Genomic DNA, 19,744 nt, shown 5'->3' with positions numbered 1-19,744 from the left:
ACCTAACATTTAAAAAAAAAAAAAAAAAAGGAATTTCTGAAACCCAAAAAAAATTAAAACCATGTAGAATCTCAGGTCTTACGGTATGGAGGGCGTTGTTCTTTCGTGTCGTGCCAAGCCATTAAAAAAATTATGAAAATTCGATATAGGATTTCCCCTTGTATAATTATCATTTGTGTTCTTCGATCACTTTACGTTCTTATATCCAAAGTGAGATCACCGACGCTCAAACTAAACCATCTACAAAATAAGTCAAGACGAGAGCATCAGCCAAAGGTTTTACCCGGAAAAAAATTTCTTTCATTCTAAAATGACATCTGCTCGGGTTTGAGTGTATAATTTGGTAGTTCCAATGATGTCAATTCCCACATGAAAATTTTAGGATGAAATAGGAAATCGGTGCGATGTTTCATTTGCAAAATTCACATTTACAAGTTTTTTAAAGTAAGGTTTTTTCCAATTCAAGTAAAGAAATTACTTTTGCAGCAAAGTTTCTTATGAAATATACCCACTGCTGTTAAGGGGATTGTTAAGGAGAATCATCTTTTGACAAATATAATATACGCTCGAATTTCTCCCACAACAAGAGGGTGGAGACTTTTTTTTTTTTGCCTGACCAAGAGGGTGGAGACATAGAGATGTGGTAAGTTACCCCAACAACTGAATCAACAAGAACCTTATGGTCCTGTCAGTACAAATCGATGGCTGTCCCAAGATATAATTCTCGAGTGGAGAAAGCTACCTCATTGTTTTGTATAGCTTAGCTATTCATCTTTTCCTGCAAATAAAAAGATGAAAATGCTTCAGTTTTGTTTACTACTGCAACTGCTGAACTTTTGCACGAAGAAAAGGAAAACAACCAAACATCAAATTAAGTGATAGGATGATACACCAAAAATAAAGGAGAAAATAATAAACCAGATAAGCAAGTTTCACTTTAGGAGTAACTGCAGAGGAATATAGAATACTTCTCATGACAACTAACGCTCGCCCTCAATTTGGAGGGGTGGATGCCGATCATTCCAAGCTTACTATTCAAATCTTCAAACTTCATCCTAGGCAAAAGTTAGGTCAAGATGTCTGCAACCAACTTTCATGTGTGCGTGGAGCAAATCACTAATTACACATAAGGTTCTCTATAATGAAGTTCCAGTCGCGTTTCACATGTTTAGTCCCATTATTATAAAACGAACGTTCACCATTTTCATGATAGCATAACTTTCATAGGTTCTTTTATATGTATTCTAAGTTCTCCGAGAAGGTGTTTCAGCCGTAAGCCTTTACAAATAGCATGAAGACTGGGTTGTATATTCGGCCTTTTGTAATAAAACAAACTATTTCTTGCCTATCCATGAAAGATCATCCTCTACATAGGTATAGTGCCCAATTATAGATCTCGTCTCTTGCAGAAGCCAACCCAATCATTTGCCTATACCTCAACAAGTCTCTCATTTCCTAAAGATTAAAGAATATAGCTAGCTTAGATATCGTCTTGAGATATCTTAGAATCTTGTACACAGACTCCACATGCTCTTCAGTAAGCCTATTCATTTATAGGCTAACAATACTACTAGGAAAGTAAATGTCAGTTCTAATACGGAACAATTAATGAGTTTCCCAACTGGCATTTAATATCTCTTAGTATCAACAAGAGGACTACCCCACTTGAAACACAGCCTGTATGTAGTTCCTATTGTGTTCATCGCCATGGTCAGCATCTACAGGACGAAATTTGATAATATTGCACTTGGCTGCAACAGGTGAAGGTATATTGACAATCAAATCCTTTGAGAAATCCTTAGTATGGTCTCATGGTGGTTTATGTTTCATGTGTCAATTTGTGCTGTACTTTTTAGTGAAAATCTTGCTTACAACCTATTGCCAGTGAAAAAATTAGTCAAACAATTGGGGTCCTTTGCCAGTTTACTAATTTAAAACAGATTGCAGCTTAGCTAACGAACCAACAAAGTATTTATTGAAGTTTCCGACAACTGAACAGTACCCATGACCAAACATCTTTGGAAGGTGATACATCAGCCAGTTTTACCGTCAGCTCATAAAACATTAAAGGAAAATTTCCAGGCAAGAGGAGTAACTAGTCATATGGTCTATGGACTTTGGGGTGCAAGGCTATTAATGGGTTACCTGTGTCTGAGCACCGAGAACAGCACCAACGTCAATTTTAGATGTTTGCTAGAGTTGGCTCCCAGTCAATCTGTGCAACATCTCAAACTGTTCCTTGCAGGAGTAATTCTATTAAGGCTAAGGCTTTTCTTCAAATGTCACCACGCATCCACATTCATCAATCTTGGTTTGACACTTTGACCTTCATGCTTGCTTGTCCCCCATTAAGTTCACTACATACTTCTTTCGTGTAACAATGTGCACGTCATGGACTTTCAGAATTTTTTCAATTTGTAGTCATTAGAATGAGCATCTTTTGCTACCAAGGCTGATGATTCGGGGACATCATAAGCACTGCAAGCACCGGGTGTGAGTTTATTTCTACTTTCTTCCTTTTTAACTTCAAAAAATACCTCCTCGAGAGTAGGTAACGGATCCAGACTCAGGATGTAATGTCTAATTTTCTCAAAGATTGGGTTGAGGCCAATCAAGAATTTATACACTCTCTTTTCTTCTTTGAGTGCGTTGAAATGCTGGGCATCAGTTTCACAGTACCATTGATGAATCTCGTAAAGATCCAGTAGTTGCCAATGTCTTACAAGTACATTATAATATTGGGTTACATCTAGGTTGCCTTGCCTGAAATCATGGAGAAAGCACTCTGTGTCAAATAGGATTGCTTTATTGTTTACTGAAGAATAGGATGTCCTTTCTCCTGTCCACACATCATGGGCAATTTTGTACAGCAACAAATTCTTCCCAATCTCTCTAGTCAGTGCATCGGTAAACCAAGATTGCACCAAGCTGTTTTCAGCCTCCCAGGTAGCATATTTCGGATTATCAACACTAGACAGAGCAGCAGATCTAGTAAGCCCATTTGCCTTGCCTCTGTCATGAGCAGACAACATCAGGCTTGATAACCACTGGAAGTAGTTGTGGCCAGTTATGCAGTATGGTGAGATAAGAACCAGAGCTGGTTTTTTGGATGCTGAAGGGGGCTCTTTGCAGAAGGTGTGCTGCATAGTGGCAGATGAGGTTCCGGTCACAGTACTCTGACTATCAAGACCTTCAACAATTAAGCCACAACCAAATTGAATCATGGCTGGATCAGACTTTTCTCTGATATCATGAAGGAAACGAGAAAAAAAAATAGAGATGGAAGAAACACCAGAGAAGAGCACTAGCACTGCATCTGGCTCTTATTCCTATTATGACGTAATTTGAGAAGACAATCGGAAATACATCAGGAAAATAATCGAAACAAACAAGTCTCGTCCCACTAAATGAGCAACTTAAAACAAACATATAGGATAGTGCAAACTGAAATTGTTTCTATAACAAACCAGATAAATGCATAAGGCTGGATTTTTCCTAAAATTTTTTTCCTCAATATGCCTAAAATACATAATCTAATCATGTTGGGGGGAATCGACTCCCATATCACTAGATGATGTTAGTGTTTTCTGAAAACTGTACTTTTTTTGGGGATGAAGGGATATGCGTGTAAGATGAACTGGATCTTCTCTACATCATCAACCCATAAATTCAACATTTACATGAAAGGAAGATTTTCATTTAAAGGATTATTTTGAAGGATCAGCATTGATGAAATTTTACTTACTCTAGCTTGCAAATGGATGAATGAATATCGTACCAAAGGGAAATTACTGGACTTAGGAAACAAAATTATTTATGTCCGACCAAAATGGTATAAGCTCAACAAAAGAAACTAATAAAGAAAAGGAGAGGGAAACAATACAAGAGGAATCATACAAGTAAATGTCAATTAATCAATACAAAACAGAGAAATGATTGTCAATAATACCTCTGTGAGAGTTGAACAACCGAGTATTCAATGCTCGACAACTTTCACAAGCAGACGTAGCAAGCGATGGCAGGCTATTTTTCATCTCAAAAAAATCAGCGCCCTTGACTGACAAATGCTGTTGCCCAAAGTTAGAGAATCTCTCGCTTGCTTCTCTTTCCAGCTCGGAAACAGGAGGTGCAATTCCCGTCCAGTCATTGCCAGCAAAATGTTTTTTAGAAAGAAGACTACTTGACCCTACCAACTTCAACGCCGCGCCTCTTGTTGCCATAGTAGCTGGATTCCAAATAAACATGTCCAAGGGTTAAAGAACAGAAATATTAAATTGGGAGAACGACAACTAAGGATTATTAAATTTGCGGTGTAAAGACACTTCGGAATTGCATAGTACACCATCATTATTTCTCAGGTGTATTATTAGATGTAAGGAATTATACAAGATGCTTTTGATTCGCAGTTCAGTAATCTAGTGTCTAATATGCATTTTGTCAACAAAGATATTAGAAGACATAGGATTGAATTGTATTGGATGATATCTTAAACTTTGCAAAAGCCAAGATACCAGGAAAGGTAAGATAACAATAAACCATACAACTTCTGTATATGTTTTGCAAATACGTTTGATGACTGTAGAAGCTTCAAAATTTTGAACAATTCTATGAGTGAAGTAGTTTGAGAATATAAAGGGTTACCACGATAAGGAACTTGAAAGAGAAAGTTGACTGGAAAGCCAACACCCAGGCCAGCCAGAGTGAATCCAACACTAAATCCAATGCCACAACCAGCTCCAACATAGCCGATGGCTTCAGGGCCAAAACCAGGACCCCAACCAATGCCACAACCTATGCCCACGCCCATCCCCCAAAATGCCCCATAAGTTGGATGCACTGGGTTCCATCTTCTATACCTTTCGAACAACCCTTTCATAGTCCTACGGAATTTAGGACCTATAAATAGAGATAATTGAGAAACCGTATCATAAATAAACATCAAAATTTATCTCTATATTCTAGGTCTTTAACTAAGGGCCTAATATAGCAATTAACACATAGATCAACCAAGGAAAGAGAGCTTGCAGATTCTGATTCTGAGTCCGCCACTACAGAATTCCCCTCATTTATAACAATGTGTTCTGCATCAAAGCACATAATAAAACTAGAAGTAGATTCCCATGGCGGAGAAATACAAGGCAAATAGGATCATCGTTAATTATTCTTTTACACTTTATTTTAAAAAATTATTCTTTTAAATTTAAAGATATATTTCTGTTATAATAATTATTTTAAAAAAAGGATATCCTCTTCTTCTAATTAATAAACGATAGTTTTTCGACCAAAAAACAAAAATTAATAAACGATAGTGTTATGGACACTAGCTTCCCCCTCTTAGTAGCATTTTTAACAACTTTAATCAGCCCAGCTTCGTTCTCCTTCTTCAAGTGGAAAAATGAAGCTACTCAAAATGCCCCTGAAGAATATGAAATGACAAAAACCATTGAGGCCAAAAACAAAAAAAACAAAACAAAAACCATGAAGAATCATGGTAATCTATCTTGCTGTATGAGAGCTGGAAGATCGGTAGAACAAAAGCAAAGATGTCTCGAGGTTTCACACAATGAACAGTTAGAGCAACCTGATCGTGTAAAGAAGGAAGGTGATGAGAATGAAGCTAAAGCCATAATCATAACTATCGCGTTCCCATTTACCATAAAATTCTGCTTTGAAATGGAATCACTGCGCCGAGTTTTTCATTCGCACGGAGCAGAGAAAGCTTCGAATTGAACTTATTGGCCTCTTGCTTTTTGTGCTTCGTACAGAGACGATCATAGCCAACAACGCATTTGAAATGTATATTTCCCCGCACATCACCATCTACAGCGACCCGGCCGACCGCTGCAATTGGATGTGGTTCCAACGAAGAAACTGCGCTTGATTTAAATACACACAATTTTTAAGGCTTTTTTTTTTTTTGGGACAAAGAAAAGTGTGTACACACGCGCGCGCACAACCAGGATGCGGTTGTAATTTGTAGAGAGAATCTGAGCTTCGCAATTCATTTTTTATTACTTCATTTCAAAAAGTGAGTATAAAGGAATATTAACTTATCTTTAATAAAAAAAATTAATAAGCATTTACTAATTAATCAAAATTTAAAAAAATGGAGCAAATACAAGTATACTACAACAATTAAGCTTATCCTACCGTATGGGATTTGATACATGAATCATACCGTCTATTATCTTTCTCAACAACTAAAATTTTTGAATAAATTGTTAACTAAAATGTCACATTTAGTAAGTTTATTAAATACTTTTTATTTTTTATTTTTCTAAAAAGAATTCATATTATGTGTTTTACTCTTCTCAACCATACCTCCAACAATTCTTTTTATAGATGCTTAAACTACAATCTTCTACAATTGTCTATGCAATAGTAGCCGCACCTACTCTTCCTCTTATATAATCATTTTAAATATTAACATTTTAATATAATCATATATCCATTTCAATATTTTCGTATACAGAAAAATAAAATAGGATTTCAAAAAAAAAAAGGGGAAATAAAAATATTTAAAAAGGTGAAAATGTAATTTTTATTGGAAGAATGGGATTTCAATTTTTGTTTTTGGTAAAAAGTCTAATCTGGTCCTCACGATTTCGTGGCTGGAATTCTCTCTTCAATCGGGAAACTAAACCGGACAAGAGTGGTCTTGCTCTGGCATTTTCTGCACAAAAAGTAATTAATTGATTATAACTAATTTTATATAAATTCCTCTTACCATAGAATTAATTCAATAATATTGCAGGCATAAAAATTCAACACTGGTAAATAGAAAACTACTTGTGCTTGTGTAATGTTAAAACAGCAGACGTCGACGTTTCACGATGTGAGGTATACCGGGATGCATTTTAGGAGGGAATCAAAACCCATATCAAAACCTTATCCTTTGGGTGATCTCTGCCAACTTCATCGCCATCCTTGTGTGTTCAGTAGCATTTTAACACAGCTTCTCCTCTCATGCCTTCTCTTCCCTTCATGTTCGCCTGACAACGCCTTCCAGTGAAGCCTATGGCCGCACCTGCATCTGCATCAACATTTTCCAATCCACACTTGCTTCACAAGGTTTCCGTTACAGACGAGATTTTAGCTTTCATTTCCGGTTTTATTTCTAAATTTAGCGGTTAGGTTTTGTTTCGATCGTTTGATTCTGTTTGTGATTCTCTCCAGGAAGTTATCAATCAATACGAAATCAATGTGAAGCCGCAATTCCCGATTCAAAAGCGGGAATCATCTCGATTCTCACGCTTCACACCGCTATGCGCTACCTTGAGGAGCTCGAAAGGATTCGGACCTTCTCCGAAGAAGAGCAAGAAGAAGAACAAGCTGAAGAAAAGAGGCTCCGACGACGACGACGATAACGACGAGGAGGAAGAAGAACTGACGAGAGATCAAGGTGTGATACCTGAAGTTGTAACCAACAGGATGATAAGCAGGATGGGATTCTCAGTGGGGATTCCTCTGGCAATAGGGCTAATGTTCTTCCCCTTCTTTTATTATCTCAAGGTTGGTTTGAAGATTGATGTGCCCAATTGGGTGCCCTTCATCGTGTCCTTCTTCTTCTTTGGGTCTGCACTGTTGGGAGTGAGCTATGGGATTGTATCCTCCAGCTGGGACCCACTTAGAGAGGGCTCACTTTTGGGCTGGAATGAGGCCCAAAAGAATTGGCCTGTCTTTTGGCAATCCATTTGGGGTGGATCTAATACGAAGGGAAAGTAGCCTTGTTATTATCTTTCCCTCATGTGCCTCTTTTTCGTTACGCTTCATTGAAGTTGGGTCAATGTAATCTGCTTTCTAGGAGGAAGCCGTCTGTTATACCGTTACTTCAATTTCATGTCATGATACTAGGGATTTGGCTCCTGATAATACAGATAAATGTCCCCGGGGGGGGGGGAGGTCTAATGGATGAAAAGAGAGACAGCTCAAACGCAATAACAGTCGTTCCTCTCCACTTGGATGAGTCATGTTTAAATCTATCCGATCGAAAAGGTGTAATTGGATCCCTTAAAGTGCCAAAACAGGAAAAACTTGATTGGGTCAAGTAGGAAAAACTCGATTCTTTTTAAACAAAATTGAAGGTTCAAGTGCAAGTGCCGTGGACGGACCTAATCCAAGTTTGATGTAATATCGAATATTAAAAAAAATCACATTGCAATAGGTATCTTAAGCTAAACTTTTTTTGACCAGCGTATCTTAAGCTAAACTCAGTAATACCCAAATCATATAATATAATATCGGATATTAAACAACTGTATTTTGCGAAAAGAAGTTTGGTGCAAGGTATGGAACGATTACATCCTCGTCCCTCGATCAGATATGTAATAAAAAAATATTCGTATCTATAAATGAAATATAATATTAAATGAAAAGAAGAATTTTTTTAATCAGAATTTAAACGCAACAAATAGAACAAGAAACAAAAGGGATCCAAATTGGTCAAGACAATAATTCGTGAATTTTTGGATTAAGTAAACTGGTTGGATATAACTGTCATATTCATGATTAAAATAAGGATTTATTTTGTTAGTCCTTATAGTTTGATCGAATTTTAATTTTAGCCGTGATATTTTCTAATCATTAGTTTTTATCCCTATAATTTCATATTTTTTTATACAAGTTTAACAAATGATTTCCATACTTTTACTGAATTTTAGTTCTGATTCTTATAATTAAACTCACACCAAATCCTTATAAAGTTATAAGGATCAAACTAACAATTTGAAGTAGTAGGAGCTAAATTAACATTAAATCAAACAGTAAGTTACCAACAATTAAACTAGCTCTTGAAATAATATCAATATTGGTATGTAAACAAGTTGCCTTGAGAGCTTGTTTGGTGTGAAAGAAAAGGAGGGGAGGGAAAGAAAAAATTTAATAAGTTTGATTTAAAAATTTGAAGAAATGGAGTCTTAAAACTTTAATAAAGATAAGATATAATATAAAAATAATAAAAATTAATTAAAAAATTTTAATCCTATTTTTTTAATTTTCTAAATGAAACTGATTGAAATTTTTTCTCACTTCTCTTTTTCTCTTTTTTTCTCATGTCTAACTGACCTTTAGAAAATGGAGGATTGTGAGAGCATGGGAGAGAGAACACGTGTTGTTGGGCAGTCGCACGGATAGGGGTCCGTGTCGCTTTCCTCCACCTGTAAACTGGATCTCCGTGTGTGTGTGTGTGTGTGTGTGTGTGTGATAAATGATGAGCAAGCAGCTCGGCACAACGCTTTGCAAATTTTCACCACTTTGCTTTAACCTTCCATTCCAATAGCGCCCAACTCAGTTTGTTTTCTTTGTAGCCCCGACAAAGAGAATCCCCAGTAGAAGAAAGGAGGAGGCACCTATTTTTTTCTAAATTGTGTTGGAAACCCAATATATAACCAAAAAATATATAAAAATAATTTTCTTAAAAACTATTTAATATTTTTAAATTTAAGGTAAAGGGTTAGTCTATAAATTAAGTAAAAATGTGATTTAACCAAAATTAAAAAAAAGGATATACGAATTTTCATTTCTATCAAAAGCATGCATAGCATTAGCATGTAGTTTACTAAAGAAAAAAGTTCGCATTGAACATATATTGAAAAGAACTGTCCAGCTACATGCTCTTCTAATTTTCACTCCTTTTTTTTTTCCCCCTTTCCTCTTTACTGAGATTCCTATCCTAATCATGAAGAATCAAAACAAACCGAATATTCCTATTACCCACATTTTCTTTAATTTCCATTTCCCTCCCTGCTTAGTCCTCGGCCCCCCGCCCATGACAAGTACTTCGTACCAAAGCTTTCACTCCTTCATCCTTCCTGCTACAACTTTTATTTGTCTCCCCTTTGCCTTTTTTTTTCTCCCTTTCAAACTCACCATCATCATCAAAATTTTTGTTACAAAAATTGAGTACTTTAATTAATTCTTCTAGATGCTGGCCAAAAAGAAATTGTTCTAGATTGAAATTTCTGAAAAATATGCTGTAGCTTGTGTATCACACAGATTTTAAAATATAAACCTAAAAAAATAATTTTTAGTCTCCAAAGCATAGCTAACTTATGAAGATTTTAAAGTTTTTATTGAAGAATCAATTCTTGAGGTTGTGTTCATTTTTTTTTAAATCAAAATCTTCAAAATAAATCAACAACACGTCATTTTAAATATCTAAACTGAATTTCGCCATAATTCTAAATTCTGATCTCTTAATTAAAAAAAACCATAAGAACATTAACTTAAATTAACCGGTATTTTTGCACATATAAATTAGACTATTTATATTTATAATTTATAAATAACATGTTGTTTATATATTGGGTTGCATGCACCATCTCTACATGGTCGAAACGAAATTTAAATTCTGAGGGGAAAGTGGTAAGTACGATAACGAGGATTTAGGGGGTTAATGATTAGGATGTTCCCTTAAGGATGAGCAAATCCGCCCAACTATGCCTTTGTTTTGGGTTACACTATTGAAGGGACCACACACATAATGCTAAGACATAAGTACACTAGCAAGACGCCAATATTTCTCGACTTAAACTCCCAACGCTCACCTGACCCAACATACTCAATATGCCCCCATTTTTAAATTAATATACGTGCATAGTAAATTCCACCTTACATCCATTATTTTTTTCATTTAAACTAGATTTTTTTAAGTACAATTTAAACATACACGCACACGTTAATCTTAACATCATGTTCAAGTTTTAAATACTCTTTCAGTTTTTAATATATGACCTAATTATTAAGTTAATTTTGATTCTAAATATAAGACCTATTTTTCATATTTATTAATTTTTTTCTAAATTACTCATGTGGATACTCTCTCAACATAATCAAGTAGAATAGAAAGAGAGAATATTAAGGAAGATAATTATGGTGTTTTAGAAAAAACATGTCATATTTCTTATAATTAATCAACTTACCTAACTTTCTTAATCTAATCAAATTAGTTAAGTAGGTCTTATATTAAGGACCAAAGGAGTATCATTTTTATTTAAAACACTATCGGATACTAAATGTAAAAAGTTCTGCCAATAAGATTTTAAACCTTAATTTATCACATTATAAGAGACTAATCCCTTTTGGTAGATTCAATCATGTTGGTTATTCAAACTGAATCAACGTCCGATATATTGTACATGGTGTTTGAAAAACGAGTTGTTAATACATCAAGGTCTGTGCCACTTCTTATCTATTTCACGTATAGTAGTATTAATATTAATTTTTATAACATATTTTTTAGTTTTATTTTATTTTTAATAAAATAATCCCCTTATGATAAATACATCAGTAAATATAACAAGATAATTATTTGGTTAAGTATAATATATGTTATGAACAATAAATAATAAACACGTACACATATAGATATCCAAAATATGAGCTATTTTGCAACTTTTTCTTGATTCAATACATAAGTCTTGTTTGATAATGTTGAGGATATTAAATCTTTTTATTTAATTTTGTGTACAATTACATGTAATAAAGCTAACTCTGAGTTCAATAAGAATAATTGAGAAAGGTAATATAATTTAGAATAAAAGTGCACCCAACACTCTAAACTAATTTTAAATTCTAAAATATCAAATGCTGCAATTTTGTTCCCAATCTATTAAGATAGGTGCAATTTTAACAAAAGCTAATAGACTCAAAAATATCCGTTTTCTTCCCCATCTCGCCCCCTTCTCCGTCCATCTCTCCTCTCCTCCTTCCTTTTCATTTCTTCCCTTTTGCATCCACATCTGATTTCTTGGAATTTATAGCTGATTTACATCCGAGTAATTTCCCTGTGCTGTCTTTACTTGTTACACTAATAGTTACATCCACAGGGATTAATTAACGTGCAAAATCTTCTAACACCATGGTTACTACTATTACAAATGTGCAGAGCTATACCTAGTCTAAATATTCCTCAACTACACACATTATGTCCTTCTAGTATTAATTTTTCTTTTTCCAGAAGTCCTTCTAGTATTAATGAGGTGAAGTGTTTCCCCCCCCCTTTTTTTAATAATGATGTTGGAAAACTATTCCATGCCTTCTCTTGAGAGAGTTTTCATCGGACAATTGTAATTGATATTACTCCTCCGGTCCTTAATATAGGACCCAATTCTTGAGTTGGTTTTGGTCCTAAATATAAGACCAATTTCTCATATTTATCAATTGTCTCTAAATTACCCCTATGGATACCCCCTCAACCATAGTCAAGTAGAAGAGGAAGATGAGGTATTAAGAAAGATAATTATGGTGTTTTAGGAAAAATGTGTCACTTTTCTTATAATTAACTAACTTACCTAACTTCCTTAATCTAATCAAATTAGTTAAATGAGTCTTATATTAAAGACCGGAGGAGTAGCATGAGATCGCTGTTGGACCAAACTTCTTCTAAATTTTCCTCTTGACTCGACACGAGTTATGCTTCCTTTTCTTTTCTTTGTTTTTTTTGCGGGTTCTTACTTGTTTCTTATGATTTTTTTTTTTTTTTTGCTTGTCTTGGGTTGTTTGTTCTTAAATGCAGAAAGAAAGGGAAAGGAAGGAGGAGGGGAGAGACGGACAGAGCAGAGGGGGAAGGAGATGGGAAAACCGATGTTTAAGAGTTCGTTAGTTATAGGTAAAATTGCACCTATTTTAATAGATTGGGAATAAAATTGTATGACTTAATAATTTAGGATGCTAAGCGTACTTTAAAAATAGTTTAAGATATTAGACGTAGTTTTACCTTATAATTATTGACAAGTTAATGATTTAATGACTTTTAACCGATTCCCTGATTAACATATTAATACTGGATTCAAACTTGAAACATCACTGATACAGTCATATCATGTTATGGCTTGACAGCTAACAGGTGACGTGTACCATTTAAATTTTAAAACACTTGACTGAGGAAACATTTTAATATAAAATATAAATAGTTAATAAATATGACCCTGTTTGTAGGGACATGACTAGTTTCGCCGAGAGCATACTTATGCAGCAAGATGCACGGATGGTTAGGTTCTTATTAAGTTCTGTTTGGTAATATTTAGGATATTAAATATTTTTTATTTTCTCTCGTCCACAATTAAGGGAGTGTTTGGCAATAAAAAAAGTATTTTAAAAAGTAATTTTTTCTTGCAAAACAAATCAAACTCCTTCATATTTTTATTTCGTATATCGTAAAAACACTTTTAAAATTATGGTTTGGTTTTCACCCAAACACGCCCTAAATGTAATAAAGTTAAGAAAAAACTACACTAAAATACCTTCAAGAATGCTAAGAAACAAATTAGGGCAGGTGAATTGTAAAATTTTAAATAAGAACCCTCGTAATTTTGGAATTTTTTCTTACTCCAAACTACTATTTTCATATGGTTATTGATTACTCTAGTCTAATTATTCACTACTTTGGTTTTCAATTCTAGTTACTATTTTTGCATAACTATTGATTGTCACGACAGTGGTAAATAACTAAACAAAAAGTAATCATTATATCTCTAATAACACTTAATGCATTTTTTGAAATTGTTGAAACAAAAGCAATCAATAGTGAAACTGGAGTAATCAATAGCTAAACAAAAATAGTCATCAAATTTTTAAAAATGAAAATAATCAATCGCAATACCAGAATAATTAGTAGTAAAATAAGAATAGTCATCAAAGTTTTTAAAATAAATACAGTCAATAACTAAAAATGAGTAGTTAATACATCAAAAAAGTAGCCATCAGAGCTTCAGCGACCGATCACTAGAGTTCCAGCAACTGGCCACTACCAGGGTCACCAGCACTGGAACTCTAGCGGGCAAGATACTGGCTAAGAATGCTGAGGTGACAATTTTTTTTTAAAAAAAAAAGAAAAAACAGTGAAGGCATTTATATAATTTGGTAAGATTTGAAAATTCTAAAATAATACAAAGAGTTTGAATTAGGATTTAGAAACTCACGCATATTGATTTATCCTTTAACAATTTTTAAAGTATTTTATTGTTTTTTCCCCTAAAGTTAACTGAGTTTAATAAAAATAATTGAGAAAGGTAATATAATTTATTGACAAGTTTAACGATTTAATGACTTTTTTTTTTTTACCAGAAGGTTAATGACTTTTAATCCATTCCTCTTATTAACATATTAACACCGAATTCAAACTCGAAAGATGCTATCATATCATGTTATGGTAGGGACAAATAACTCAGGCAAAAATAAAAAATAAAAATTCAGGTGGGGACAACTAACAGGTAACATGTACCATTTAAATTTTAAAACACTTAACCGAGGAAACATTTTAATATAAAATATAAATAGTTAATAAATATGACTCTGTTTGTAGGGACATGACTAGTTTTGCTGAGAGCATACCTTATGCAGCAAGATGTACGGATGGTTAGGTTCTCAAAACTTTGAACGCAGTGTTTGGACAATGCATCCCACTAATGTCTCTTCTTTTCACATTGGGGGTTGGAATGGTACGAGCCTGTGGTAATAGAATTTTAATTTTGTTTTATTAGTATGAGGCAAAGCCATAAAAAAGGAGAAACCAAAGTACTAAAATCAAAACCAAACCCTAAAGTGAGCATCGGAAACAGAGAAAGAGCGGAAAAGAAAAGACTTGAGGATTAAAACTCTCAGAGATCTGGTTGCTTTACCTTGGCTGAATGACAAAACTTTTATTATCACTTTTCAAACTCATTATTATATAAATATACAGTGCCTTGAAAAGTAGTATTCCTCCGATCCTAATTATAAGACCCAATTGACTTATTTGAGGAGATTAAGGAAGTAAGTTAAGTTGGTTATTTATAATAAATAAGTGTTGTCATTCCTAAAATATCCTTGCTAATTAAGTATATTGGCTAAAAACTATCATTATTAGAAGGATTATCTTGAAAAAAATGCATAAATATAAGAGACAAAATGGATTGGGGTCTTATAATTAGGACCAAATAAAAAGTCAAATTGGGTCTTATAATAAGGACCGGAGGAGTACATTATCAATAAAGTCAAAATAAAAAAACAAAGTCTGATAAATCATCACGCTTTGGTGGATTTTCATCTTCACTCTTTTTTTTCTTGGCCATCTTTCAGCTTTCACTCTTTACACAATACTGTCAATTTATGGGGGTAAATTAAATACAAGAAGATTTTTATTTTTTATTGTATGATTATTATCTATTTGTCACACAAATAAATAGCATCAAAATTAGTTGATAGTTGACTGACATATAGACCCAGAGATGCTTCTCACTTAAATAAGTAACTCGCGATTGAAGCATTCTTTGCTTAAAGAGAGGTGGGCCTCAAGGAATAAAGGGAAGAAGCACAAAAAAAAACATCGAGGATCAAAGTTAAAGCACGTCGACACATCCCCCTCCCCCAACCCCCAAAAAAAAAACAGTTTTTCATAAACACGGAATATGTCTTCATGTCTTGTCTTTACGTCATATATTTAGTTTGAGAGGCCGCGGGGCTAAGATAATGCAGATCAAATACTGTACCGTTTCTCAATATAAAACTTAATTAATTATTTAAATAAATTAAAATATTGGTTTAATTAGTTAATATGATTTTTTTAAAATATCATAATTATCTTTCTTAAGCCGTATTTGCGATCAAGATTAAAATTATTTATAAGTACATTTCAATATAAATTAAGATAAAACTACATTTCACATAAGTTAAGATAAAATTTATCTCGCATACTTATCTCATATTCCGTAAATTATGATTGAAAACTATTTATAAGATATTCCAAACGGACCCATTAGTTTCTCCTCTACCTTCTCTACCTGATTATTGTTGAGAAATAATTAATAGAGTTAATTTAAAAAAAAATTATAAACATGTAAAATAAATCTTATATATAAGACTAACATAATTTAAGATTCTCTATCAAGTACCGGGGTGAGTAAACGTCTCTTGACGGATGTCGTTTCGCAACTTTGTGTCGAGGATCCCTCTTAGAATGTTCTGATTGAAACGACGAGCACATGAGTCTAACTTAACCCTCGCTTATTGAACAACCGTGAGGATGTCTTTCCACTCAGATTTCGACGGGAAATACATGCTAAGATGGTCCATGAATTCTTGGTACACGTCACCATCCATCCCGTTTACAATCCCACACATTTTTAGAGGCCAATAACATCAATCCTGGACACTTTATACAAAAAGTCTTATATTTAGGACTGAGAAGTATATTAGAAACCAGATGAAGTGCGTGTATATATAACCCATAAACGATCAGGCGTGGACTAAAAGTAGAAATTGTCCTAAAATTTTAGGAGTGAAATTTCTAGCCTGAAACTGCAACAGTACGTTACAAACATGAAATGGGAAAGGGAATCAGAAACAGTTACAACGGAGGGAGGAAGATGCCTGCAGGTGGTAGTGACAGGGACACCAAAGAGACTACTGGATTTTCTCTTGCCTTTTCTTTTCAGTCGCAACCTTTGCTCTTTTGATAAGACTGAACATTGATCTCCCGCCTTTCCTATTCTCATTCTTATTCCTTTCTTTTGTTTGTTTGTTTTGCTGAGATTCGACCTTTCATTTCTCATCGATCAATCTTATCTTTGTAAAGCTGGATCCTACTGGTTTGCTCACTGCATCATTCTTTCTTCCATCAAAATACTGCCTCCGGAATTTAATATTAAAAATTAATTTGATTTTAAGTATTTTTTTTTATATTTATTTTTTTAAAATAGTTATTGTAATAATTACGTGCGTTAAATGTTTTACTAGATAATAATTTTAGCTAATGTACATTATTCATAAAGACATTTTAGAAAAATAATACATTTTGTTACAAATAACTAACTTAACTAATTATCTTAATATCTTTAAATTATTTAAATAGGTCTTATATTAAAAGTTAAACATGCAAAAAAAAGAAATACTACCTCCAATCCCTAATACTACCTCCGGTGCTTATTATAAGAGATAAATATAAGATCCTAATTTACTTTGTCTCTCATATTTATTTATTTATTTATTAAGATAATTTTTATATTAGTTGAATATGTTAAATATTAATCAAATATTAAAGTTAATACATTTGATTACAAGGGTATTTTTAAAAAATAACGCTTATTTATTATAAATAACTAACTTAATAAATTTTTTCGTATATTCAAATTAATTAACTAGTTCTATATTAAGAATCAGGTAATATATTATTCAGAAAGTCAGAAACTAATTTTAAAATATGAAGTCTCGTTTAAAATTGGGAATTAAGAAAGTCTTATATATATATATACACATACAGGGAAAACAGGGGGCGGGGACGTGGGTTAATTGGGGTTCACAAATTGAGGGGGCATAATGGAATTTATGTATCTTTCGAATGATATGTCATCATTGGAACGCAGAGCAGAACATTCCCAACACTGCTGGAACTTTTGTCTCCTTTCATTTTCCCCCGTAATTCTGATCTTACCCTATCTAAATTTCCTCTTCTGTCTTGCATGAATAGTATTTTACTCTTCTAGTATTTAAAATAATTATGCCCCCGTTTTTAAGACCACATAGTAGTAATAAATTCGCTGGACAAGATATGACCCAGAAAAAATAGAGGGAGAATGACTTATTTAACTAATTTAATTATATTAAGAAAATTAGATAATTTAGTTAATTACAAAAATATGATATGTTTTTCTTAAAACACTATAATTATCTTTCTCAATATCCTTCCTTTCTCTTACTTGTACTTGATTATGGTTGAAGGAATATCTACAGAGATAATTTAAAAATAAATAAATGTAAAAAAAAATATCTTATATTTCTGATCAGAATTAACTTAATAATTAGATTTTATATTAAAAATCGAAATAGCCATGAGTCAACACTATGTTGTCTTGACGGCGGAGTCACTCACTATGCCTGGATGATATCTCACACTCAAACTCAGCGTTAGACATGTTTGTGCATATATTTAATTATATAAATAAAAAATAATAATAAACACCTAGGTTCAGTAAAATTTGCAACGGGCACGCGCATGTGTCATGATTCATTTGTTTACAAAAACGATTTACATATCATAGAGGGGGCAAATCTATTGTTTGGGTAAATAATAAAAATTCATATACTCCTTAAGTCCTTAATATAAGGCTCATTTAATTAATTTGATTAGATTAAGAAAGTTAGTTAATTATAAAAAAGTGACACATTTTTTCTAAAATACCATAATCATCTTTCTTAATATCCCCTCTCCCTCTTATACTTGATTATGGTTGAGGGAGTATCCATAGGGATAATTTAGAGAAAATTAATAAATATGAGAAATAGGTCTTATATTTATGATCAAAACCAATTCAATAATTGAGTCTTATATTAAATACAGAAGAAATATTTGGATTTCAACCCAAAGCAAGTAAATTCTACTATTATAATTCTCTAGAATTCCGCATATCCATTTTAATTTAATCATTTCTAATCCAAGTAAATCATCCTTGCTATTACGGCTCAAGATCCTATCATTTTACATTGCTAACCAATCAATATATCTCACGCATATGTAGTATTCCTCCGGTTCTTATTATAAGACCCAATTTGACTTTTTATTTGGTTCTAATTATAAGACCCCAATCCATTTTATCTCTTATATTTATACATTTTTTTCCAAGATAATCCTTCTAATAATGATAGTTTTAGCCAATATACTTAATTAGCAAGGATATTTTAGGAATGACAACACTTATTTATTATAAATAACCAACTTAACTTACTTCCTTAATTTTCTCAAATAAGTCATTGGGTCTTATAATTAGGACCGGAGGAGTATTATAAGCGGTTGTTTCGTCTAAAAATTATGAAAATGATAATGTAATACTATCCCCATTCTTAATATAAGAACTAGTTAAATAGTTTGAGTAGATTAAAAAAACTGATTAAGTTAGTTATTTATAATAAATAAGTGTTATTTTTCCTAAAATATCCTTACCAATCAAATGTATTAGTATTGGTTAGAATTATCATTATTACAAAAACTATCTTGAGATAAAATGGATAAATACGAGAGATAAAATAAATTAGAATATTATATTTAAAATCAAAATAAAATCAAGTAAACTTTTATATTAAAGAACAAGATAGTATACACTGTAAGTTGATAATTATTAGAATAATAATCATTTTATTTTTAAATCCGAGAATTAAAGATCACGATGATGTGACAAGGGCGAGTGGGAAGTGGCTTGTGTGATTTTGAAGCGCGGACCAAAGCTAAATGCATGTGTGGTTAGCTTTTAATGTTAGAGAAACAACGTACTCAAGAAAAAAGAAAAGGAAGGAAAAGAAAAGAGGTAAAAAGGAAACCTGCTGAGTAATCAAAGAGGAGAACGAACAACTTCAGTGAAAAGGACAGTGATCAAAAGTGCATAATAACTCGAAGTTAAGAATAACACGATCTTTATTCATTCTCTAATCATAATTAAATATATTAGTTAAAGTAAAGTTCTGGAGGTGAACTCAATACGAATAGCTTAGTGTGCATGCAATCTTAATCATATTGTCCCTAACACTTAATGGGTAAGTAAGATAAATCACCGTTCTTTGCTCTTTTGAATTTTGATCATATCCATGCGAAGATAAATATATAATCCTAATTAGTACTACTGTTATATTTTATAAGGATCAAACTAATTCACAGATTTTGACAGGATAAAAATGACCAGAGTGGACATTGTAATGAACAGTACAATTACACATTTATATAATATTTTAACTTAATGACATAAATATATAAGTATAACAATTGTAGTGAAAATAATGG

General features: G+C 32.9%; 2 protein-coding genes across 7 annotated transcripts; one reads left to right on the top strand and one right to left on the bottom strand.

The window, feature by feature from the left end:
• Positions 1–478: 478 nt before the first annotated feature.
• On the bottom strand, positions 479–5,775 carry LOC114749320 (uncharacterized). 5 transcript variants are annotated; one of them, XM_028937811.1, is made up of 5 exons: positions 5,655–5,775; positions 4,642–5,081; positions 3,950–4,225; positions 2,146–3,190; positions 479–778 (listed from the first exon to the last, which is right to left on the bottom strand). In XM_028937811.1, exons 2-4 carry the CDS (start codon positions 4,937–4,939, stop codon positions 2,400–2,402), a joined length of 1,365 nt encoding a protein of 454 aa, XP_028793644.1. In that variant the 5' UTR covers positions 4,940–5,081; positions 5,655–5,775; the 3' UTR covers positions 479–778; positions 2,146–2,399. The 5 variants fall into 5 exon arrangements, with proteins under 5 accessions (XP_028793644.1, XP_028793646.1, XP_028793645.1 ...); XM_028937813.1 differs by having other exon boundaries at positions 4,642–4,896; XM_028937812.1 differs by lacking the exon at positions 5,655–5,775 and having other exon boundaries at positions 4,642–4,896; positions 4,996–5,178.
• Positions 5,776–6,761: 986 nt separating this feature from the next.
• Positions 6,762–7,869, top strand: LOC114749362 (protein PAM68, chloroplastic). 2 transcript variants are annotated; one of them, XM_028937868.1, is made up of 2 exons: positions 6,762–7,086; positions 7,177–7,869. In XM_028937868.1, the coding sequence occupies exons 1-2, from the start codon at positions 7,018–7,020 to the stop codon at positions 7,723–7,725; spliced, it is 618 nt and encodes a 205-aa protein (XP_028793701.1). In that variant the 5' UTR covers positions 6,762–7,017; the 3' UTR covers positions 7,726–7,869. The 2 variants fall into 2 exon arrangements, with proteins under 2 accessions (XP_028793701.1, XP_028793702.1); XM_028937869.1 differs by having other exon boundaries at positions 6,772–7,071; positions 7,177–7,849.
• Positions 7,870–19,744: the final 11,875 nt, after the last annotated feature.

Source organism: Neltuma alba, unplaced genomic scaffold (genome assembly GCF_004799145.2).
Source record: "Neltuma alba isolate B1F8T4 unplaced genomic scaffold, ASM479914v2 tig00006019_pilon, whole genome shotgun sequence".
NCBI lineage: Eukaryota > Viridiplantae > Streptophyta > Magnoliopsida > Fabales > Fabaceae > Neltuma > Neltuma alba.
This window is presented reverse-complemented; position numbering and strand designations above follow the sequence as displayed.